This window comes from Desmodus rotundus, chromosome 6, assembly GCF_022682495.2.
Source record: "Desmodus rotundus isolate HL8 chromosome 6, HLdesRot8A.1, whole genome shotgun sequence".
In the NCBI taxonomy this organism is placed as follows: domain Eukaryota; kingdom Metazoa; phylum Chordata; class Mammalia; order Chiroptera; family Phyllostomidae; genus Desmodus; species Desmodus rotundus.
This window is the reverse complement of record NC_071392.1, coordinates 52,359,978-52,386,472: the sequence shown is the minus strand read 5'-3', so window position 1 is coordinate 52,386,472 and position 26,495 is coordinate 52,359,978. Positions and strand designations below refer to the sequence as shown.

General features: G+C 38.2%; 1 protein-coding gene across 1 annotated transcript in view; it reads right to left on the bottom strand.

The window, feature by feature from the left end:
• The window catches only part of POU6F2 (POU class 6 homeobox 2), a 565,270-nt gene that overhangs the window by 47,626 nt on the left and 491,149 nt on the right, over positions 1-26,495 (bottom strand). The window contains exon 6 of the mRNA XM_045192643.1: positions 19,170-19,307. Coding sequence (XP_045048578.1) covers positions 19,170-19,307 — 138 coding nt within the window. The remainder of the gene's footprint in view (positions 1-19,169; positions 19,308-26,495) is intronic.

Genomic DNA, 26,495 nt, shown 5'->3' with positions numbered 1-26,495 from the left:
TGTAATAGAATGTTAAGGCACTGATATTCAATAGGTGCCACAGTCCAAAGGAAGGATGAGACCTTCATGCTGGAAGTTTCTGAAATCCAGTCAGATGGTCCAGAGATCAACCCGCACAGTTTAGAAATTGTGTGTCTTCCTCACCCTCAGGGATGGGACATGGGAGGCTTTCTCCTTTCCTCAAGGTTAATGAAGGTGGTTGAATTAATATTGTTCCCTAAAATTTGGGAGACACTCCCTCTGAGGAATCTATAGGTGAGAGGCTGTGGCTGTTGAGCTGAGAAGGAATGAGATGAAAAAAAAAGTCAAGGAAAGGAAGAAGGAGTAGAGAGAAAGAAGAGAAAAAGGAAGAGAAGGAAGAAGGAGAGAGCAGCATCACTGTATGGGCACCAGCTATACTCCCACTGATAGAGGGCAAGGATATGTGGTATTTCCCTGGACTTCATATCATGAGTCTGAACCATGTAAAATCCTCTGCCAGAGAACCCCCTGGGGAATGAGGACTGTGGCAGTATCACAGAAAGAGCCTTGAGAATGGACCTGGAGAGACCATGCCCTGCGAATGGAGTGGGCAACTGAAAGAAAACACATTGCCACAGCAGTGTGCCATTGGAAGGTCCCAGCTGGGCCTCAGAAGACCTCATGAAATACTTAAAAGTGTTGGCTTGAGTCATTTGCTGGCCCAGAGAGCAGAAACCATCTTACGAAAGTTCAGTGAAGTGGGGCCATTCTTATGCCCCATCTGTCCTCTCCCCACTTCAATCTGACCTGTCAGAAACAGTTTTAATAAGCTGATGAAAGGACAATCATCCCAATGGGAAAGAAAGTGAGACCTGGCAACCTTTTCCCATAGTAGCAAGCAGCAAGAGGAAGGCTCAGCTGGGGCTGTTGTGGTGGTGGTAGTAAGTTTGTTAGGTTAAGTTTTTGTTATTGTCAGGAAACTGGGCATCTTACTTGTAATTTAAAGTGACCATAGAAGACTGTAGTCCTTAAGAGTGCCTAAGAACAGTCATAGGACAAATACCCAGCTTTTATCAAGGGGGAGGGGAAGGCTGGAAGGTTGAAAGGGACAGTGCGAAGCTATGATGATTAAATGCCCATATACTAGTTGTTTGCTTTCTCCATTTATATGGGAAGCGGTTTGATAATCACAAATTACTAGACAAAGAAATTCAAACTTGTAATTCTCTCCTAATCTTCCACTCCCTCTTGGCTATCTTACCATTGCATGCGTGAGGGTGTCAAGTGTGAGAGTAATGTACTGTCTTAGTTTTAAATTTAACTTTAACATTTTTGGTCTATAATTAAGTAGTTTGCATAAATTAAACAATATACATGACTTATTCATGAATATTAGTGAGAATTGCTTAGCTATTGCTATCCACAATTTTAAAATCAGGTAAAGATAAGGACTGCCATTACCTTTACTAAGGTGAGTAACACTAAAAAAAGGAGATGCCATGGGTTATACTGTCAGGACTTTGTTAACTAAGAATGCTTGAAAAGTAGAGGAGAAAGGACAGCAAGAAGGGAACATGGAAGAAAAGAGAGGAAGGAAATTAACAAGTTACCAGAGGTAGTAAGTTTAAAATTGTGAGCAGAACATACATTTTCCCATAAACTATGAATTCAGTTTATTTCTGAGAGGTAGTTTCTGCTATTTGTAACACTGATTGTTGAAGTTTCAGCTGACTTAAAAATAGATACTATTCAAATGCCTCAGTTGCTCAAATTCTTCTGTTTTTGAAAACCTGAAAATTCTAACATGGAAGACCCACCCCAGGAAAGCATAGTGACAACACATAAGAAAAGAGTTGGGAGGAATTTTGACATAATCATTTGGCAATTATGTCAGCAAGATTATTTTCATTAGTTATTAGTAATATTTATAAGGTATAATAAAGATGTGCTTTTATGGGCCTCCATTTCCCCTCTTGTCTTCAACTGACCACAAGACTACCCCAAACTCCTAAACTCACTATTGTCAACAGTCTGTAATTTGTTTAATTGTTGAGAAAGAAGAAATTTAATGTGTATGCCTTTGTTTTCCAATTACAAATGATGAGGCGGGGTTAAAGGATCCTACTAGATATTAATGATGTAAGACAGAATGAGTGATGTAACCATAGGCAGCCATCAACCAGAGTAGGGATCCAGGGGTGGCCTGCGGACTCCAACCAGCTCCCCAAAATGTGTGGGTGCTGTGTCCAGGTCCAGTCGAAAGGTGGGTTGAGGGCTGTGGCATCTCCGGGCTTCCTGATGGCAGGTCATGTAGCCTCCTACCCCTCCCCACTGACCCTGACACTGGTAGACAGTCAGGGAGCATGGGGAGTCTCCCCTTTGGCCAAGGTGGCACAAAGGGAGATTCTTATATCGAGCACACCAAAAGCCAGAAAGATGAATGAATAGGACCCAAGTGTGCCAAAAGCTAGCAAGATAATTGGATAGAAAAAAAAATAAGCCCTCCACTCTCTACCACTTCCTATCCCTATAAGAACCCCTGGTCTTTAGTAGGAGGGAGGCTAGTCCCTGAGATGGGTCTCCACCATTATCCCAGATCAGGGCACCTGAATAAACCTCTTTCCTTTTGCACCAGCACTTGTCTCACGAGTCTGGTCATTGTAGTAAGCAGCTGAACCTGAGTTTTGGTTGCAATGTCAGTTCCAAAAGTGTTTTGAAGGAATGATGTTTATGGAGCATACAACCTGAACCCTTAGTTATGCAGCCCATGAGTAGCAGACATTGTGGAAGAAACTCCACTCCTCAGGAACTGACAGATCTACCAGGGAAGAGTCAACTCAATTGATACAATGCTCTTTCTTACTGGACCTGAATCTCTCAAGTGCCTTGGCAAAATGAAGCTAGCAGCTGCAGCCATGCTCTAAACTTCACAGTTCCTACCTCCATAATACTACAGCTGATTCTGGCATACTCTACATTCTGGAGGCAAGTGTTTCTTTTTCTTTAATTTTTAATTTTAAGGTGCATCATAATATCTGTTCGTACATATTTTGCTGTAATTATAAGATTTGCTATTTTCTTTTTTATTTGAGTTCTCATTCAAGTGCTAGGAAACATTGACAGAATAAAAGTTTTGATCCAGTGTATAATCAAAAGATCAAATTAAATTTATACAAGATTATATTGCACTGAGATGAGAATTAGTGAGGAACCATTATTAATATTTGCATGGCTTATTCTGTAGTGATTGATGTGTAGGGATCAGTGTCCAGGAATCCTTTTCTTGAACATAGTATAGGTGCCCACCATCAACACAAGTTTAAAGATTATATCTGAATTGTAGATCTCCTATACTAAAAAGCATTTTGGCAAACTCTGGATTATTTAGAAGTTTTTGGTTTTTCCATGGTGTTTTCCCTATACTGCTCTGCTTCCTTTTTACTCTACTAGAAGGTGGAATGAGGAAGACAGAAAAGGGGAGAGTCAATTTTGCAAAATGTTAAGTCTAAGTTTTGTTCGGCCATGATATTGGAACCAAATGACTTCATCTGTGACTGGGAAAAATATTCCATTATACAAAGTAGGTTCTCCCAGAAAAGCTCAAATAAGCAGACTCTCAGCACTATAAGCAATTCTCCTTGGGCAAGGAGAATGGGATTTGGAAAGAACCTTTGGAAATGGACAGAGAACTTGCTACTTGTTCCATGCTTAAGTCTTCTCCTTGAAAACTTATTGCCTATTTATTAGCGTATATTAAAAGACTTGAGTTTATAAGTTTAGTTGATTACATAAATATTAATGCTTTTACATGTTAAAAGTATCCCTATATGGATAGATTATGTGGACATCTTGCAGCAGGAGTGGAGGACCGAGATAACTGTAGATAATTCTGGCAAATGAATAAAAACCTCCTCAACTTTGTCTGGAAATCCAGACAAAGGCAATCTTCAGAACCTCTCTGCCTTATTCTGAATGCCTTCAAAATTAAGAGTGTGCTTTATTCATGCATTAATCCATGCACAAGTTGATTACTCACACACTCACTCACTCACCCACTCAGTCAGCAAAGCCTTTCTGGGGGCCTGTTGTGGGCCTATTCTGGGCCATACCTTATGGTTCAGGTTCCCCGGGTAGAAGACAGGGACATTAGCCATCTGAATTTATGAAAATTCTTTCTTTTGGCTTAATAGGAACATTCTGTAAAGCTTACCATATATGGCAACCCACCAGTAACCCACCAGTGAGGAAGAAACCCACCAGTGAGGAAGAAACCCGTCTGGTCTTCCAGTAGTTAGGACAGTCGAGATGGCAGGACTTTACATAAAGCTAAAACCCCTGCTCTTGGCAAGCGTCCCACCTGCTCTTTGCAACTGTCAATGACTTGAGTTGATCTCCTGTGACTATTTGCTCAATTCACCTTTCATTGAAATAGATTCTTATTTTCTCCTGAAAAATGGTAGATTTTTAATCTTTGAAATCAATATTATTGAAATTTGATATCAGTCACTGTCCTAGATTTTGGAAGTCTGAGAAATATCTGATAATCCTAAATTTTGCTTTAAAATCACTTTGATTGTAAAAAAGAAAATGGCTAAAATGCTTTCAGAACTCATATAGTAAATAGGGGGTAAGTGGGAAGTAAATTCACTGGGACTCTGATCTCCAACAAGATAAATTGAAAAGCTAGTTCCCGCTGGAGAGTAGAAATGGCAGGCACACAGTGGGGGATGCCCTTCAGTTTATGGTAAAGGGCCTAGGGGAGTCCAACCTTTTGGCACTTCCAGGCCACACTGAAAGAAGAGCTGTCTTGGACCACAGATTAAATACACTAACGAAATCTGATGAGCAAAAAACAAAGGTCTGAAGTAAATATACCATTTTGTGTTGGGCCGCATTCATAGCCATCCTGGGCCACAGGATGCTCATGGGCAGCAGGTTGAACACCCCTGGAATATTGTGTCTTCTCAGTGACCACACTACAGTGAAAACAACTTCTGCCTTCTTGATTCCACCACAAGGATCCATATGAATTCCTTATGTGGTTAATAAGGGTTCAGTTCCACCAGGCTCTCAAAGTTGCACCTTCATCTATGAATGTTATATCAATTTATATAATTTTAATGTTATAATTTGTATTATAATTTTTCCATCTATAGAGTCCTAATTGAAACGTATCCTTCAATCTACAGCTATTTATAACAAGGGCAAGTGTGATATGTCATACAAAGTCAAATTCCTTCAAGTCTTTGTAACCTTGGTTTCAATTTGTAGCTTCTCATTTTGTTTTCAATGGGAGGAAATGAAAATGTTTGTGGATATGATCTAGTACTTTAATCTCCAACTTTCATTAGAGGTTTTACATTTTTATTATGATATGCATTACATTTTTCTAGTAGGACAAAGATCAGAAACAAAGATAAATTCTTAAGGATGAACTGGAAACATTTCTTTTTATCATCTTTTTGCACTTTTTTGTGGTGATGCCATAATTTTGCAGCAAAACCAACTTTGGCAGTCTTTATATGGCTTTGCCTAAGACTTTAAGTTCTTTTTTTTTTTAATTTTTATTGTTATTCAATTACAGTTGTATGCCTTTTCTCCCCATCCCTCCACCCTGACTTTAAGTTCTAATGCCAACAAAAACCACCTAGAATTTGGGCAAGTATTTCTGCTTTGCCTGTTGATGGCAGATTAAGTGACTAAATCAGATTAAAGTAATTTATTGCTTGGAAGAACACCTTTTAGTTTAACTCAGCTTTCGTCCTTAGAAGCTGTAGTAAACATTCCTAAATGAAGCCCTGGGCCTATGGGTTTATTTTATATTTCTTCCCAAGTGCAAAAAAAAGAGCTATAGCAATCAGAGCAAAAATAACCTAAATTGGAGACCAGTGATCTCCAATATTGCAAATTCTTTGGAGCAATGGATTTGGTGAAGGAAATATTTGGCAACAGCTCAAGAAAATGCTGCACGCATTTAGCATCACATAGTGCTGTGAGTGCATTCAGGCTGTAAAGCTGAATTTAAATTAGTATAAACAACAAAACAAGCCTCTAAGAAAAAAAGCCTGTCTTTAAAAATGCATCTGTTTATCACCACCCAGTTTCATAAGTCCAAGATGATTAATATGCTTTTTGTGAAGGGAATATCTATTGTTGTGGTAAAATTAAATGTATTTTGATACTTGTGTGCAATATTTATCTATCTGTTCAATCAGAAAAAAGTTGTGCTCATCACTCTAACATATATTACTTTTTCAATTTCCTCTTAGTAATGTTTTCTTAATGTTCTTCAGGGTGAGACCACAGAATTTCTTATTTCTCACAACAAAGACCACGACTCATTAGAATTATGCTGATGAGTTTTTCTCATAAAATTGTATTCTCATTTTCATAGGTTACCAATCTGCATTCTTACCCCTAACCCACAGGCAGGTTTTTGACAGATTTAGGTTAAGGGGCCACTGCATTCTTCTAGCTGTGGTTTCTCACTCAAAAACCATTTATACTCTGCTCCTTCAAATTTGGTTCTAGAAAAATGTATTTTTATCATTACTAATGTATTTTATCACCGCTAATGTAATAACTTTCCAACTTGGCTGCTCTAAGCTGAATAATTTATAATTTATACCAACGGTATACATTTTGGAATTTTTAATTTCAAAACTATTTTTGAAGTACAGCCTTATCAGGAATAAGTTTTATAGTCTTGCCTGATGAAATCATTCACAAACTATACATATATATTGTAAAATAATGTAGAAGTTGGTATAATGATTCTTACATTGAAGAACAATTGAGACATTTAATCACAAAATTATTACTTAATCCATAACTCAAAGCTAAAAAAAATTATCTGCTTAATTAGTCTAAAAATTTTGGGATATTTCTAGCAATGTGTGTGGCAACAGATTTAGTGTCTGAGAAGAATAAGTTCTTAGCACTTTTCTGACTTATCTGGGTTCCAGATTGCAGTAAGAAGCCTAGATGTGCAAAACCATCCATATTATCTTCTTTTCTACTGTCTTATCTTCATGTGAGCTGAAAGGGGCAGCAACTCTACTTTTTAAATATTTAAAAAAATACAAGATTTTCTTGTCTCAAAAAATCAAAATGGGTTCTCAGAATCCTGAGTACCATGCCACCTCTTTTGTGTTCATCTAAGTAATTGTATATCACCTTTGACACATTAATGATTTAAGGATCCTTTTTCTTAAGGATATCAAATTTTTTCCCTTTTTCAATTTTTTTATTTTGGTAAACTACATATAACATTAAACTCACCAACTTAACCATTTTAAGTGTATAGTTCAATGGTATTGAGTACATTCATAATGTTGTGCAACCATCTCCGTAACTCTTTTCTTCTTATAAAACTAACAGTCTATACTAATTAAACAATAATTCCCCATTCCCCTTTATCCTCAGCCCCTGGCAATCATTTTATTTGCTTTCATTTTTAAATTTTTGTTCAAGTACCATGGTCTCCATTTTGTCATTCTTTATATTAAACATCCTAAATAGTTCTTTTATAACCCAATGATACTGAGTTATAACTTGCAATCTTTTCTTAACTGGCAATGAAGTCCTCAAATTCCATGTGAATTTAAAACTAACTTTTGTTTTTCTAGCTGTACATATCACTGGTCTCCTTTTGGCTGTCTGGGTTAGCTTGCTAACGTCACCTGAAGATTCACGAAGGCAGATGGAAATGCTTTCACTCTAGAGAGTCAGAGGCAACCCACAATAGTTAAATCAACCTAGCAGGTAATATCCCCGTGGCCCTGCCTTTTGATTAAATAAAGTACAACATTTTGTTATAAGGCAAAGTGGATGTTATTGTGTCCAGCAGCCACACAGTCAGGTTAGAGAGGCAAGTCAGATATGGCTAATCTTCTGGTGTTGATAATCTGGAGAAAACAAGATAGTCTGTTTACCCTACTACACACAGGTGTGAGCAGCAGACTCAAAATCATCACACTGGCCCTCTCTGCTTGCTGGAGTGACCATGGGTTTCAAGACTGAGGTGGTCTTGAAAGGGAATGAGGTGGGAGAGGCAGGACTTGCTCAGTATGCACTGTGTGCCAGGTGCTGTGCCAAGCACTTAACAGCCTTTATTACCTTTACTTCTTACAACAACCCCAAAACATAAGTTGTTAAAAAAATTGAAGGAAGTAAATAGACAAATGTCATTTTTATCAGATAAGGTAATGCTGGATGGCATTATGCTCACAAGCATTTCCACATAAAACTTCAATATATTACATAGATTCTACTTTAGATAGCCATCTAAGTGGATTAAAATGTATATGAGTGAAGAGAGCACAGTGTCTATGGAATGACTACTATATGGCAGGGATGGTATTAGGCACTTAGATACATAATGCTGAAAGTGCCTTTACTCAGAGGAAAGCTGGGCTTTGAAGCAGCCAGATCTGGGCTCAAATCCAGGCTCCATCACTTACTGTGTGGCCCTGGGAAGCTGGTTAGCTTTTCTGAGCCTCCATTTCCTCAGCTGTAAAATAGACATAATAGAGCAAGAATATTGTAAGAATGAAAGGAAATGATGAATTTGTGCAAATTGCTTATCGGATCGTGTGCTAAGTTATATAAAACTATTCATTCGGTCCACAGATTTTATTACTCTGTTTATGCTCACTATGTACCAGGTGCTATTCTAGCCATTTGGGATACAATGGTGAAGAAAACAAAAAAATTTAAATTATTGTTGGAGCACAGTGATTAAGAGCAATCTCTGATATCAGACAAAACTGAGTTTGATCCCAGCATTTCCAGCTGGGTGTACTTCGAAGTTTCTTAATCTGTACAATGGGGATAGAGTATATTCCATGCTTGTGGTCAAGATGAAATGAAATAACATATCAAATGCTAAGCACTCTTTGGCATGTAGAAAGTGCTCAATAAATAGCAGCAATTAATTAATTTTATTATTGTAAGTACTAATCTTCCTTACAACCCTGAGAGGAAGATATTGTATAGAAGAGAAAATTGCAGCTGACTAAGATTAGGTGTCTTGCCTGGGATTGCAGAGTTCCTTGGGGATGGCATGTGATTTGAAAGCCTGTGTTATTTACCTTGGGCTGCCTTTCATGTGTGAACACAGACATTTGCACTGTCCACCTGTTACTCTGACAAAACTGAATTTTTGTGAGTATCTATTAGCAAGTGTCAGATCTAAGGAGTGTGGAATTCTTTTTCCTTTGTGTGTTTCTGTGTTCTTGATTGATGCCATTTACTTATAAGTTTAAAGATCTATCACATTTTGAAATTATTGTCATGTTCTCAACTCTTCACCTAATGACATCTAAGATCTACTTATATTATTATTTTTACAAGGCAGAAAAAGGGTAGTCAATGAGATGAATAGCAATTTAGAGCAATGTCCCATGGCTAATAAACATTCAATTGAATCATGTAAAAGCCTACTTCTGTACACTGAACTTGAATCTGGTTCTTCTCACTGTTCTGAGAATCTGGTTCTTCTCACTGTTTCCATTTCTACATATCTATGCTCTATTTCTCATTTTTCTTTTATTGTCCTGTGAGTTGACATGATGTCTATACCTTTAAGAAGAATGCATCATGTCAATAACTTAAGGACCAACAAGAAAGTTGGGTGCATTATTGCACATATGGTGTAGTAAATGGTACAGTGAACATTTATTTGATGGTTAAATGCATCTCACATATGATTTAATTAAAATCAGTTGTAGAAAAAGCTGATGTTGTTCTAGGGATATTAAGTTGAAATTTAGAATTTCCTCTGTTTTGTTGTCCCCAGACCCAAATCAAGTTTAATTTTCATTCTCTAGTTGGAAAAATTGAGACTTAAATAGCTTCCTTCCCCATCCCTAACTTTTACCAAAAACTATGTACTAAAAAGAGCCATCATCAACAACCCAATGTACAGTCTTTCTGGTGCTGGTTTAAGGCTATTCATTAAATAAATACATATTTCTTCAATTATAAGATTCCCACATTTTTAGAATTTTTAAAAAATTTGTGAAATTCGCTGTCCCTAACAATGAACATATTTGTTTAAGGTGGTAGTATTTTCTTCCATTTCAAAAAAGTTGTTATTAAGTTGATGGTATAACTTAAAATCAGTGGTTTCTTAGACTTTTAGTAATAGATATTTCTCTTTTTCTTGGTGGGACAGCTTCCAAAAGAAAGATCTGGAAAAGTCTGGGTTCTTAACACTTTGGGATCTTAATTAATTCTAAAATCATTTTTCTGTGTGATATTACAGAAAGTCCAACAGAAGATTCATTGGGACAGAGCTTCCTATTTAGCTTTGAAAGGTTCACTTAATGAGTCCGTGTGAAGCCCTCACCATGCACTTCTTTCTTTCCTCATGGATAAGATGCCTTGCTGGAAGGAGGCAGACCTGCAGACTGCCAGACACTGGTGACTTGAAGCTGATTTTCTCTGGCAAGATTAAGTACAGATCTGAGGGCATTTTTTTTAAAGATTATCTCATTGCTTTAAAGCAGGGGTGTCAAACTCATTTTCACCGGGGGCCACATCAGCCTCGAGGTTGCCTTCAAAGGGCCAAATGTAGAGCTCCTTGGCTCTAGTTAAGGAGTAGTTACGTTTATACAGTCCCAAAATTACATTCGGCCCTTTGAAGGCAACCACGAGGCTGATGTGGCCCCTGATGAAAATGAGTTTGACACCCCTGCTTTAGAGATTTCCCTGAATCTACTTCTCCAGTTCCTTCGATCAGCAAAAATAATAATGGTGAGAACATTGATTTAAATACCCTATATTTATTTTGGCAAGGTTTATAGCTCTAAGTGTGGGAGTGTTTATATGCCTTCAAAAGAAACCTGTGAGGTTGATAGGGCAAGAACTAACAGTTCCTGTTTGCAGAAAGAGCAATGAAGGTTTCACAGTGATATGTTTACAGAGCACCATGGAAAAGAACCTAGGTCTTTGAACCCAAGACAGTGATGGTGGTAAAAGAGGATGGGTGTGGATTTGGGCTCAGATCTCAGTTCTGCCACTTACTGAAGGTGTCATCTCTGGGAGCAGACTTCAGTTTCAGCATTCTGAGAGTTTGCTCATCTGCACAGCTGGGATCATCACACCTACAGATTACGGATAAACCTGTGCTTCAACAGGATCACAGATGATAGTAGCCTCATTGTGAAGGCTCAGTGCATGGGAGATATCATTATTTTCATGATATGTTTTTTAAAATCGCTTAGCCTGAAAGAACATTTAGCTGAAACCTAGTGCTGCTCTAGGAAATAGGATGGTTAAAGAGCATTGCACATTAGAATGAGCCACATGAACATTAGAGTGATGTTATTTTGCCATAAAAGTACACTAATTAGAATATAAACTATGCTGGCAAAAAAAAAAAAAAAAGATCCAAAATGTCAGACCATCTCTAAGGAGTTGTCTTAAATGGTGTATTGTAACTTAGTACCTGTTTAGAATGATAGCTGTTAATTAGGTTGCTCCATTAGTTAATTGGCCCTTTTCCTAGTCTTTAGCTGGAAAGGATGTGCCAGCAGTCTTGATCCAGGAACTTACACAAGAAAACATTTCTCTATTCCCAGGAAAGTGAAATACTCATGAGATGAAATGCAGTGGCCAGAAAAAAATGTGACAACATAACAATCCGAAGTTCTGCTTTAGATAGAGGCCTTGGTTCCTTTCCTCTGGCTCAATCCTCAGAGGCAATCGCCCAAACTGGATTTTTTTTTATTGTAGATTTTTGCCCACCCCTTTAATTGTATATGACAGGTGGCACTGCTGAGTTTTGCTGGGGAGGAAGGCAGAAAGATTTCAGAGGGTGCCTTACTTTCAGTTCTTGGCCTGCTCTTTGGGCTGGTGACACCAATGGGATTAACCCTTTCATTTCAGAAGTGAGGGTGGTAAGGAGGGAGAGGGAAGGAGGGGCGACCTTTGGCGGGGCAGCGAAGGTCTGAGCTGAACAATTTTCTGTCATAATGAGGGACAGAGCCTCGCTTCTCCTGATGGCGCCGACCGGCTCTGAGACCTGATTACGTCCCGCATCTCAGCAGCTGAGCCACAACAAGGAGCAAGGCCTCCCAAAAAGACTTTCTCCCACGTAATTACCGCGGAGCCGGCCAAGGGCTATTAGGGCTCGTAAGAGGACTTTACTATCGAGGGCGCCACACTCTTCAGATCGGCGGGAGAGAAGCCGCGGGTGGGGGGTGGTGTTGCGGCGGGGGAGTGTGGGCAGGCTCGTCTCGCTCGGCTCCCAGTCTGCCTCTGGCCGGTCCCAGCGTGTCACAAAGCTCCAGAGAAGGACCTGCCTCGCGGGGCTCGGGACTAGCACGCATCTCTCTGGCCTGGGAGTTCACCTCGCAGTCCTGGGAGCTCCTCGGGAGGTGTTAGGACCCCCTCCAGCTGCAAAACTGGCATGCAGGTGTGTGCACGCAAAAGGCGACACGGAAATCGCTGCCAGTCCTCCGCGGCCAAGCGGAGCCTCCCTGGAGGGCGTTCCTTTCTGATTTAAACCATTATTTCACTAAAGAAAAGTTGGACAGGAATGAGTGTGCATTACTTCCTGCAGCATTTCCTAAAGTGTGCTCTGCGACCCTGAGTTCTACGACTGCGGGGTGGTGGGCAGTAGATTGGGAAAAGCTGGGTTAAAAACTTGAAAAGGTGTGCGCCTCGTCAACTGGGCGGGGAGGCACCTCGGGTGGACCCACCGGCAGTCCTCTGCCGCCGCGGACCTCAGAACCCTCGAAGCTCTCGGAGGGCGGCGGGGCAGCGGGGCGGGGCCGGGCCGGGGGGCGGGGCCGGTCCGGGGGGCGGGGCGCCGGGCGCCTCTCCGCGTCACACCCGGTAGTCCGGTTTGTGGAGCGGCTTGAGTAGTTACCAGACCCCTCCCTCCTATCGGCGCGATCTGACGGAAACGCCGCTGTAACGCTTTGGCCTCTCCTGAAAGGAGGAAATAAAGCTCTCAACTGGGCTCAAACGGGAAATTTTATTTGTTAGTAGAAAGATTGAGGTGGTTCATTTTACTATTTTGCCGTTATTACTCAGATGAAGCCAGAGTAAAATTCTTACGTTACGACCCCCATGAACATGTACTTCCCAGTCTCTTGAAAGAGCCTATTTTAAAAAATGTTGTTCAGTTATAAAAATGCGATTTGATCTGTATTTAACCGAATGTGATCGAATTTTTACACCTTCTATAAACTTCATATAATGATATTTGCAAATGAGAAAATAAAATCTTTTGTGAGACATTTTTGGGTTTTGGTTTAGCAAACGTGGCCAAATCCATTCAGCATATTACAAAGATTGCTCTGTTCGGAATATTTGCTGGGAGACATACAGACGATGGCCCTGAATTTTCAGACGCCTATGCTGAATTTTCAACAAAATGTGCTTGAATCTTATTTGTGCAAAATGTCTTAAGAATATATTCTATGTGTTGTATTAAAAATGGTATTCTGTACCTATGATTTTGTAGCTCTTTTTAAAAATCAATATTTTATATTAAAAATGCAAAACCTGCACAAAAGGAATCATCAATTTTATCATAGTAATCACCTTGGGAAGGGAAGGAGAAGAATGGAAAAAGAAACTGTTAAGGCCTTAACTGTATCAATAATGTTTTATTTCTTTTGAAAATAACAAGGAGAACTGAGAAGCTTATATAAAAAAATGCTAATACCTAGGTGGTGAACAAAGATCCTGTTTGTATTAATTTTTTGGAAAAATCTTTTAATTTTTTCTGTGCATTTATACATTTAATTGTTAAAAATACAATGAAAGAATAGAAGTATGTGTGAAATTCCCTAAATTCCTAATCAACTGGCTTTAGCTGGATACACCTAATGTACTTTATTTGCTCTAGTAACATTGTCAAAGGGATACACTTTATCCCCTCTGCACAGGGTTTGAGATTAGTTTTACAACTGTGGCCAGCTGTGGATTTGTTAGTTCTCCTAGAAGATCTCAGTGGACAATTACTGAATGAATTCATTATATTTCAATCCTTTGGTTTAGATCTGTACTTATTACAACTTAATGTTCATTCATCTTGTAGTGCTTTTATTCTCCACAAGAGTTTCATTTTGCTATTTATATTATGTGTTGAATTACTTTAGCAACCCATAGTTCAGGGTCAATTGTTGGTGTTTTATTCTAAAAAGAATACCTGTAACATATATAATAAATTAATATAATTTATCAAATGCTAAGCACTTTTCCTGCTATTACATATTTACCCCACAACAAAAAAAGTATGTGACAAGTCTTGCCACTTCTGTTTTACTGATGAGGAAACAGAGGCCCAGAAGAATTCTATAACTTATACAATGCCACAAAGCTAGAAATGTGTTCCAATCAGACCTGATTTCCTTCAAAGCTGGTGCTCTTACCTACTCTATTGTCTTATAGAGGTACTATTTAGCTTACTATTATTATAATTTAGAGGAACATCCCAATGTAAGCAGCATGTTTCTTCAATTCTAAGACATGTATTTTTCACCACATTAGGAAGTTATAATGTTAAAATGGTTTTCCAGTTGGTGTGTACAAACGTGGTGCTGCTGGTGTTCCTGCGTCTCCATCCACCCCTCTCCAGCCCAGACCTGTTTGATAGAGGTGACACACTGTGAATGGTTTTGTATGATCTCACCTATATGACAGAGGCTTCTGCTAGTATCAACAGGTTGTTTTTCTTTAATCAGGGCCTTGTGGTCCTTTTAGGAGGCAGCACCTGTGCTATAGCAAATCCTTTCCTCTTGTGAAACCAGCTCTGCTAAGCCACTGTTTATTCATAAAATGGTGTGTGTATTTGTGGGTAACTTGAATGGGTAAGTCTTTTTAGTTTTTTCTTCTTTTTATATATTAAAAAAGGTAATGTTGTTTAGTTGATTCTTTTTTTTACTTGACTGGCTCTTTAAAGACCTAAAGGAAGGGCTTAGACTTGACTTGGTGCCACTTAAGAAAATTTCACAGTAATCAAGAGCTAATTTCATCAGGAAACATTCTGAGCTTCAGTTAAAATGTAAAATGCTTTCTTTAGCCCCAGGATAAAATAAAAATTTCATCTGCTTTTATTTTTCTGCAATAATGTCGATAAGGAGATATAGCTAGGGGCACAAGGGAAGGTCCACAATTGAAAAAAACCTAAATCTACTTGCCAAATCCTAAACATACCCACTGAATGAGTGTTGGAACACACACGCACACATACACACACTGGACTATCCACGGTGAGGATGAGTTTTCCTAAAATAACTTAATGTCCTACTACCAAGATTCTCACATTCTCAAACTTCTCACAATAAAGCAGGTTTGTGTGCACAGTTATGAATTGAAACCACAAAGCATGTTGATTATTAACAACAGATAGCATTTCCTGGGTGATAGCATTATTGAACGGTGACTATGTGCCTGACCCTATTCTAAGCACTTTAATCCTAGAAACTGGTACCATTATTATCCCCATTTATCAGATGAAGAGGTTGAGGCACAGAGTGGGCAAGTCTATTGCCCAAGGTCTCATAGCTGATGAATGACTATATGATTTCGGATCCCATATTCTTTTGCCTGTATGGTGTACTGACTTTCCCTTGCTGTATCTTCAAACCAAATATAGGTTTCCAGAAAATGCTAGACAAAAGTCTGAACGTCAACCACTTACTGAGTCTTCTGTACAGGCACTATGGTAGGCTTCTCCCCATGCCCTGACACACATATCTCATTTAATGTTAATAATCCAGGGATTTAGATTTTATTATCCTTATTTTACAGTGAAATTGAAGCTCAAAGAGCTCAAATAATTTGCTTAAGGTCACAGAGCTATTTATTGACGACTTGGGAATTCAAGCAAGTCTATAGCTAGTGCTCATTACATTGCTTAGCTTCCATACTTGCATGAGCTCCTGATTTGGTAAGTAAAGAGAACTAGAATATTTTTTCTCAGCACTATAATAGTCATTGTGAAATTCATGATCACCAATAGGAAGCTTGCTATCTTCCCACCTCAGGAGTAAAGTTGTATATGATATAATTTTAAAATATCTTAACATCCCTGGATAAAATATGTACTTTGTGGCTTTAGAATTTAGTATTCTGTTAAAATCAATCACTCTTTAGAACAGCATTTGACTTCTGAATTAACTGTAAATGAATGGCAGGGTCAGAAAGTTATTAAAAAAATGACTGAAGTTTTTCCTCCATGTTTGTTCTTAATTACTGATTAGGGAAAAAAAGAACAGAAAACAAAAATCCTGAAATATATCAAGATTTCCCAGTAAATGGAAACATAATCAGATTCTAGACAATAAAGCAAAACTGCAAGTTCCAGGTGATGGGACTTCTTGTTGAGAGTTGAAAGCCAAGAGCCTGAAGGGAGATTAGGACATGTCTCCCTATGAGGAGAGGCATCTGCCTCCTAGGACCCCTTGCCCAGGGATCACGAGCCACTGGCCTAGGCTGCCTCACAGAAGGTTGCCTTAGAAGTTTGAGGATGAGGCTCTGGTTTGGGAAGGTTAAGTCATTACCCCAAGGTCATATAACTAGAAAACTGAAGCCTCAACCTAATCCCAGGCAGGTCTGAATTAAGTCAGGGCTCTTAGCTATTGGCTCATCCATCTTGTTTTCTAGGAAGCCAAGAGACTTTTTAGCAGTGGAAATGCCTCCTCTATAGGCCTACTCACCAAATTATCAGTGGAGTAAAACATGCTGTTCAAAGGTACATTTAGACTTTAATGTTATTACTTCTGAGTGAATATTCAAATATGAAAAATAGTTAATGTCAAGAACTTAAAAGAATCTCTAAATATATTGAATTTTCTTTTTGTAACCTTTTTGGGAAAGCTCTGTGGAGATTTTTAAGGAATTGAAAATGGGCTGGGTATAGTAATCTATATTATGCAGTATTTTGAGCAAGGCCAATTGTATGAACCTGATTACAATATATTCTTACTTTTTGTACCACATTAATACAAGCCAAAGGAATGTACACACACAGAGCAAATAATTTTCCTTCTCCTTTTTTTTGGTGTAACTTGACCACTTCATAAGACCTGAACAAGCATCTCTACCAACAGATTCAGGGCATGCACCTTTTTCTGGGAATATGATTGCATTTATATTACAAAGATTTTTTGAAAACATAGTGCTACATGAATGTGGCCAACTCATCTACTTTGGAACTGTGAATATCTTTTTCTCTTCTGGCACTGGGAGGAGGACATGATGCCGTTGGGCACATTTCTAAAACTCTTAGACGAGACTTCATGAGTAGGCAATACTGATTTCTCTGTAAATGTAATTTGTTTTCACTTTAGGTTTGTGTATGTTGTAAAATCAACTATCATAACACAGTTTGTAAAATAAAAAATTTTTAAATAAAATGAATGCCTATTCACTATATGCAGGGTATCACTCAAATTTCTATTTTGAAGCTCATTTCCTTATGGATAATTATGGGCTGCAGGGATGGGAGCAGGCAAAGGCCAAGCAAAGCAAAGACTGACACTCTAACCCCTGATAAGAGGATGGGCTTGTAACTGGCAAAATGATCAACCATTAAATTATCAGAAGAATAAGCTCCTAATAATTCTTTCTAAACAATAAAGCTTCTTCACCATAAATTCTCAAGTGGTGGGAACATAGTGATACATTTTACTTGGACGCTGGAACAGAAAAATCAGAGGAAAATACACATCAGTGGATAGAGTTTCTTTTGTGCACTCTTAAAATTTACATCTCAAGGGCCAGCGGCCTGGCAGGAGTGAATCCAGTGTTCTATTTTGGGCACAACTCTAGGAAACAGCTTCCAGGAATGACCTGATCTGAGAATGAGTTATAGATATTATAACCGACTTTTCCTCCACACCAATACCCCATCCCTCCAGAAATCTTAATAGGTTTTTTGGAGCCCCCATTGAGAGCTGCTGCATAAAATGATCCTTTGATGAAAAGGGATTGGAACAAGGGTTAAAGCTGACATTGAAAGGTGACTGTGGAGGGTATGGTTTTCATACAGCCCTCCTTTAATATGTGTGGTGTGCACCTGTGATAAGATGATTCATTACTTGGGGCCGCTCGTTGACAAGCTCCATCGTTCAGCCCTTGGGGTTCTGACGGGACAATTCTGCGACCGCCCAGGAAATAAAATAAGGTCAGCATTTCCCCTGGGACATAGACAGAGATGGTTTAGCTTATAATGCATCTCTGTTTACTCTTTATGTAAAATAAAAGTATTTTACATAAGGGTTTGAGATATCACAATTCCTCTTCTCCACAGAGCAGGTCAAGCAGGGATGCATAAACTCACTGCTGGGTAAATAACTCTGGGAGGAAAAATCTTGGAGAGGGTGCAGGCTCCTTCTCCTTTGTGTTTCATCATCAGAAATAGCAACAGTTGAGACTGAGTGTCAGGCCTTTGAATGGAGCACTCACCAGCACCACCAGTTTCAACTCTTGTTTGTTATTCAAGCAGGTTTTACATTTATTGGGGTCTTGAAAATGGAGCCACCCTCATCAAGTTCCATCAGTATCTTGGTGACCACAAAGCTGGCATATTAGCTGTGTAACAAAACAGATGTACTGCTCAGGACAGGAAGAAAATTTGCTGGACCTGGCAGACTGAAGGAAACCCACAAGCATACAAGAAGAGACTGCCTACCTCCCGGCATGTGCGGCCTACTTGAAGTGGGCCTCATTCTAACTCACCCTTTTCCTTGATGTTTTTATGTGATTTCTTCAGTCTTTCCCCATCACCTCCCCATACATTCATAAATTGTACTGAAGCCAGTTTATTAAACTTAGAAATCTTAGAGCAATTAGGGAAGGAAACTTACCAGTTTTCCTCACTACTGAAGTTTAAAAAGAATGAATAAATACAAAAGCAAAACCAAAATTTTATTTTTTAAAATTTATCTTTTTTTAAAGAATGCCTTGGTATAAGAAGTAATTTCTTCAATTAATGTCAGAACATAAGTCATCATGAAGAAATAAAAACAAAATAAAAGAGACATTCTAAAGGAAGGGAAAAAACCTTCCTTTTAAAATATAGAAAAACATCCCAACCCTCCTCCTGTTTTTGACATTGCTAGTAAACATTATTTATTTGCCTCAAATGGATGTGGTTACATATCACTGTCATGCAAAAGAAATTCATTTCCTTTCCGAGTTCAATCTGCCATAAAAATTCACTCTTGTTCCCATCTCCCACTCACCTGTCCTTGTGCATTAGTAACTAGTTGACCCGTGACCCCCTGAAGACTGGAGAGGGCATTGCCAAAGGCCTGTGAGCTTGCTATGGAGCCCATGGCTGCTGCTGCTGCAGCCTGACTTGCTAGTGGATTATTAACCAGCTGCAAAGAGAGAAAAGATCAGGGTGAAACCACCAAGAGAGGCACAGGTACAGCACGCACGCAAATACAACTTTCATTGGGGAGAGAAAGTTCTTCCCCAACTGGCTCATGCAAAGGGTTTGGGACCCACTGGAGGAGGTCTGGTGAACATTCCTTCTGAAGCTATGGGGGTTGGAGGATGTTGGAAATGAGGCTGGAAGGGAAGTATTCTCCACCAATGCTGGGTTGCTTAATGGAGCCTGGTTTTGGGACCAGCCCAGGAGAGAGTGAGGTGGGCCCCAGGGGTGGGGTGAGCCATTAGGATCTTCCCAGGTAGAGAAATGATTTAGGAGAAGTCCTTGGATATTTTTTCCTCTATACTAAATAAAACTGTGAGGAAATGCTTACTTTCCATGAGGTAACCAGACAGAATGTGAGATTAAAACAGGAGTAGGTGTGAAAGAGAGAAATAGATTTTAAGGATTTCTGCAAATAGATTGATCTTTTTCATTTGAGAATTGCAGTTTCTTTTAGGGTTATCAGGAAGGCAGATGGCTCACTCCACTTCCTTCGCTAAGGAAGAAGGAAACCAAAGTCAGTAGAAATGGAAACCTCCAACCTCTGTGCTCTCAGAGGTTAAGTCTAGGGTTGGACTTTTAGGGTGGGGCTCTCTCTGCCTATGAGATTCAAGGCCAATGAGAAAGGTCCTATGGTGAATGGTCAGTTTGACATCTGTTTGCTGTTTTAGCTAATATATACTGCTCCCTTGGCCTCTTTCCTGGGACAAGAGTGAACTAGGAAGAAGCATTTGATTGGAGGGGGTGCACTCAAGGTGGAGGTTATGGATGCCAGAATCAGTTTTTCATGGAAACCAATTCAATATTCTTTATCCTGCCAATTTTCCACACCACAGGTTTTCAGGCCTTCTGACCATGAGGCAGAAGTGTAGCTTGAACTAAAATCTGCATTTAGGTTAATAACTAGATATAAATTCAAGAAACATTTAAACTATTTTCACAGTATTGGTTTTGATACATGAATTTCATTTGTATTTATTCTAGGGTGTTATTTTTTCCCATATAGTTCCTCTCAAGTACAACAATTGTTGAATGTAATAATGCATTTTCTATCACCAGTTCCCACATCCATGAAATTCCTGCATTTTATCATTAACCTGCCAAGACTAAGACTTGGGGGAAAAAATTAATGCCATACTTAATTTAAGTCCTGAAAGCTCTTTGAAAGATGCCACCCCCTTTTTTAAAAATAAACTTTCTTCTTTACTTTCTCCTTTCTTTGTCTCAGTCTCTCTTCTTTCTCTCCTTCTTTTCCTTCTCCCCTCTTTCTTTTCCTCAAAACATATTTTATTATTTAATGCCTTTAGAAATGTATATCATCCCATGAGGAAGGAAATAATAATTGTTAGAGGAACATCAAAAAGGACAGGAATTTAATAATTCTTTTTACATTAATGTGATATCTTTATCTTATTTCTTTATTCATTTATAACCAATTTTCATGTAAGTAGTTTGACAAAAATTTCATTGACCCAGCACACCTTTTTTAGAAATGAAAATGCATTTTAAGCTTATTGCTTTATGTCTTTTGCCTTTATCTCTCTCCTAAAAGACAACAACGATTTTCTTTTTAAGGAGAAAAAAAATTCTCATCATCAGCTTCAAGAGAAACCCTGTCTTATGCCAGATTACCACCATGAGATTTAAAATTCAGGTTGGCCTTGCCCTTGGTTTTCTGAGTGTATTTTTGTAGTGTATATGAGGCAAGTAATGGTAATATTAAGAGAAAACTCTCCTTGTTTTTGGCATAAATAAGTAAGGTGATAGAGTTCACACTGTATTCATTTTTCATGCCTACAAAGGAAGAGACCCCTTGAAGAAGGCCGTCTCCAAACTGCCAGGACAGACACTGCCCATTGGAATACTATTCTCAGGCCATTTGCCAGCTGTTATGTTACATTTCTTTTACACAATGCAAGCTGAAATCATAATGAAATTCCTGAGATTCAGGAAGATCTCAAAATAATCTTAATCCTCAAAGAAAGATTCAATTTTGTACAGTTTAGTTTTAGTGTTGAATATACAATTTTGAGTGAACAATTTAAGTCAATATATATGGAATGCTTTCTGAAGAAAATAGACCATGATTTTTACTTAATGGAGAGAAAATATTCTTTAGAAATTTTAATACATTTCTCTAACATCTAGATTAATCAAAAATTCATGTAGGAAATTATGGAATTACTCTCTGGATACAATACACTAGTATAGATTGAGAATAGCCTACATTGAGGACACTTGTGTATTGTTCAGCTATAGTCCCATGTACTTGCTGTAAATATGGGCATTATATAAAGGTTAAATTATTGTTCTAAATATAAAACAAAGTTGATGTTTAAAAGTGGGCTCTGAACCTTTGTGTTATAGGGCCAGGAATGGGTACCCTTCTGTTGCTTTGAAAGATTGCTTCAGCAACCACAAATATATAAATTTTGTTTATTTTTAATGGTTATTTCCTCTACATCCTGGGCCTAGGTTGAAACTCAGTTTGTTCTTCTTTTTCTTGCCTCTGTCTTTTAATGGACCAAATGCCAACTGGATGACTCTTATTTCCTTTGGTATCCCTAGGTCTTTGTGAAAAGCAAATGGGCTCTGGGGAGGTGCTTTGCTGGCCCCTGGATGTCGAGCTAGAACTAAAGGTGAGAGAGTGTGGTGTATGCAGACAGAAGCTATAAGTCAATCTATAAGCTGACAGCATTTCAGGTGGACCATTGGGTTGTTGATGGATGCAGCTTAATAAATATCTTTTGGCTTTTCTGTCCGTGGCTGCCAAGGCAGGGATGTTATATGCATAATATATGTGACAGGGAGGAGGAGGAGATGGTAAGGAAACCATAAGTGTTTTCTTCATCACCTCGGGTCATGTCACTCTGTATTGTACCCAGTCATGTCACATTAGCATTGTTCCTATCAATCCTTCCTCTTGATTGGAAACTCAGGGTAGATTTGGTCAGCCGGGAACCCAGGAACAAAAAATGCATATAACGAGCATATGACTGTTCTGGGACCAAGTGGGTATTTTGAAGTTGCTGCCAAGTTTATGCCTTCAGATCTTTCATTGCCAATGGACCTGTCCAGCAAAGAATAGCCCAAATAAAGTCTGACTGCATTAAATACTTGTAGTTTCAACAGACCAACTTGAAAGACATGCTGACTTCCGGTGTATGCTTATTTATAAATGTGGAGCTCTCAAAGCAAGGATCTGCAGAGGGCAAGAGTTCTCATGTTCCATCCAAAGGGATTCTGGTCCTTGAGTACATCCTGCTATAACTCTGGAATTCTCAGATAGTCTAAAAACCTACTAATAGAAACCCTAATTTCTGGGAGAAAATGCAGACAATTCTAACTGAATAAAAATAAATAAATTAATTTAAAAAAATAAAAAAAAGAAACCCTAATTTCTTAAGATACCTCACTCCACTGAATTTTAGAGAATAAAATAACAGAATAATTTTAAGAAGTAGCTTTGTACAGTAAGGAAGGATCCAAAACCTCATAGAGTCCTGTCCGCCATTCATGCAGTTGAGGGCATCAGCTCTGAATCCAGAGCGCCTTGGCTGTGACTTTCAATAAACTGTGCCTCATTTTCTCATGGGTAAATGGGTGTAACAAGAGCATCTATTTTGCTGCGTGGAAAGATGGAAAATGTTTATGATACAAGTGAATAAAACAATACAAAATGAAATAAAGAATATCCATTAAAAAAATGCTACTATTTCAGGTACACACAGAGTTATGTTGAGAATTAAGTGAGATTATGCATGCTTAGCATATATCATGTTCTTAATAAATGCTAGCTATTTTTTCATAGTTCGTATTATGCATGAGGATATTGAACTAATCAATTTATCAGAATTAGAACTCAACTTCACAAATATCTTTTCACTTTTGAAACAACATAATCCCAGGTAACTATACTTTATTTTTATATTTTACCTGTATTCTCTAATTTTACTGTAGTTATTTTTTAAAGGGGAGCTTGAAAGAAAATATTAGCTAACTAACATGATTATTAGATGAAGTGAGTTTTATGGTTAAAAAGACAAGTAAGCTGTTTAAAAATATTTCAGACTGGAGGACATCAGAAAGAAGTATTTAAAAATGATTTCACTTGCTTGTCTTGGGCCTTTCATTTTTGATTATTTATAAAAAAATTATAGAGAAAATGGTGTTTTAATTTTGAGGCCAGTGTCAATATGTGACAGACTAACGAGGGAAACCTCCTTTCTAGTACGTTATCCTCATACTTGGTTTACATTTGTTAGACTTCTATAAGGACATCCATTTGGAGTTTAATTCCTGTCTCATGTCAAAATATTGTGAATAAATCTATCCCACACTTGCTGATTTGATAGTGAAGGCATGCAGGAAGAAGATTTATAAAAAATTTTAGGATTTGTAATTTCTACATCAATATAACAAAATTGGATATTGGGTATAAATTTATAGTGCTTTGTGCACATCCTTGTTTTCTGTGGACACTAAATGGTAGTGAGAAGAAAAACTTTGATAAAGTCTCTTAAAGGTGCACTCTTATATGATGTCATATGTATGAAAATAGATGTCACCATAGATGATGCCACTACATGATGGAGAGATAGCTTGATCCAAATCTTGCCCCACCTTCTTTTTCTCAGAAGGGTAAATATCCTTCAGCTTGGTAAAAAATTCAGGATTTTTGAACCTGAACATTAGTAGTAGCAATACTTTTCATGAACATTTGCTGATGATGTTATTATTATAAATACTATTTAGAAAAATATGACAGCAAGATGAGGCAGTGTAGCTATGGTGTTATATTCCTGTGTTTATGCCTTTATTCCAAGAGGGCTTTATAAATGCAGGGGTTCAAAACCTTTCTGTAGAGCATAATGGATCCATGATCTATAGTTTTATCATTCTCCTCATGAGCTATGTGGATTTTATAGAGTATGGATTTTGGAGCAGCTCTCTTTGCTACTAACTTTTCAATTTAGAATCCTGAAAGTGTGGTGCCATTTGTTTTTAAATGAGGATGTTCATAAATGCATTCATCACAATTCACTCCTTATTTAAGGTCTGAATGATTGTGTCTCTTCACCCCCAATTCATATGTTGAAATGTTAACCTCTAGAGATGATGGTATTAGAAAATGGGGCCTTTGGGAGGTACTTAAGTCACAGGGGTAGAGCCCTCATGAATGAAATTAGTACCCTTATCAAAGGGACTCCACAAAGATCCCTAGACCTTTCTACTACATGAGGACACAGAGAAAAGGTGCTGTGAACCAGTAAGGGAGCTCTCATCAGAATGTGACCATGCGGGTTCCTTGCTCTTAGAGATCCTAGCCTCCAGAACTGTGAGAAATAAATATCTGTTGTTCATAAGCAACCCAGTCTGTGATATTTTGTTAGAGTAGCCCAAACAGACCTTCTGTGTCCTAGTTTCTTCAGTTTTAGTAAAATGGGAATAATAATAATGCTAATGAATTCATAAGGTTGTTGTGAAAAACATGAGTTAATGTGAGTACAACAGTAGAAGAGTTGTTGGCATATAGTAAGTGCTATATAAATTTTGCCAATAATTTTTATTCTTTCTAGAAAATTCTTCTAATACTGCTGTTTTAGAACTGAGTCCCCTCTGTCCTTCACTCCTTCTAGGGTTGTCACACTGGCTTTTTTGTGGATCCTCAAAGTCTGTAACTCTCCCATTCACACATCTCTTTTCCCACATTAACTCCTAAGAGACACCTTCTTGACTACCCTATTTAAATAACATTCCCTTCCTTTTAGAGATTCATGTCAAAACATGTATAAGGACATGATAGAATGTCTGGGTTTGTTTCAAAACAATTCATGGTGGGGTGGGGAGAGGAAAGAGGGTCTTGGGTTGATCATTGTAGAAGTACAATGGTGGATATACAGTTAACCCTTGAATAACATGTATTTGAACTGTGTACATCCACTTGTATATAGATTTTTGAAATAAATACAGTAAATATATTTTCTCTTATGATTTTCTTAATAATATTTTCTTTTCTCTAGCTAACTTTACTGTAAAGAGTATAGTATATAATACATATAATACAAAATATGTGTTAAACAACTGTTTATGTTATTGGTAAGGCTTCTGTTCAACAGTAAGCTATTAGTACAGTCAGCTCTCTGCATCCATGGATTCTCAACGGTGGATAGAAAATACCGTGTTTGACCTGTAGTTTGTTGAATCCACAGATGTGAAACATGCAGATATGAAGGACTGACTGTAGTTAAATTTTTAGGAAGTCAAAAGTTATACATGAATTTTTGCATGTGTGGAAAGTTAGTCCCCCAATCATCTGTTGAAAGATCATCTGTACTATATTTTGTATTTTTTGCAATTTTCCATAATAAAAAGTTTTTAAAATTTCTTCTTTCCTCTCCATCTCATATTACTTGTTTCACAACATTTTGAATCTGATAGTATATTTCTCATTTGTTTATTTTAATTCCTGTCTCTAGAACGTAAATTTTGGTTGACTACTATATCTTCAGCTCCTTCAACAGTACCAGGCACCCAGTAAGCCCTCAACCAATGTTAACTGAATAAATGTTTGAAGAAGGGAGTTGAAGATCTCTAGGCCTCACTGGGAACTTGGTGGGAGTTTGACTCTTCAATATTTACAGAAAGGAGTAAAAATTTTGGAGGCAAATTTGTCTAAACTCTTTTTAAAAAAAATATTGTCATACTTTACAGTCTCATACCATGCTGACTGGCGAGAGAGCATGGAGCATGGGAGACACAGTCCTGAGGGTTCTTGAATAATCTCTGATGTGTCAATCATGTGATTTGGCACCAGCCCTTATGGCTTTCCTTCATGTGCCCAGGAAGATTCCCACAAGGTGAAAGGGGTAATTAACCGTCTTTCTGACTGGTTGGGAATACTCCAGGATATAAAACTCAACATTGGCAGCATCTAAAGAGGAAGACCCAGACATTCCCTGAACATCTTGGATCAAAAGCCCCTGGTATCCCTAGAAACTGCAAGGCTGGAATTGAGTGGGGATGTGGCTGGGCAGAGGGCTTAATATGTAGGTTTGATGTTTGGGAGCTGAAGATGGCAGTGAATGAAGGCCTCTATATTTTTATCCTTGGGCTGTGGTGGAAGAAATGG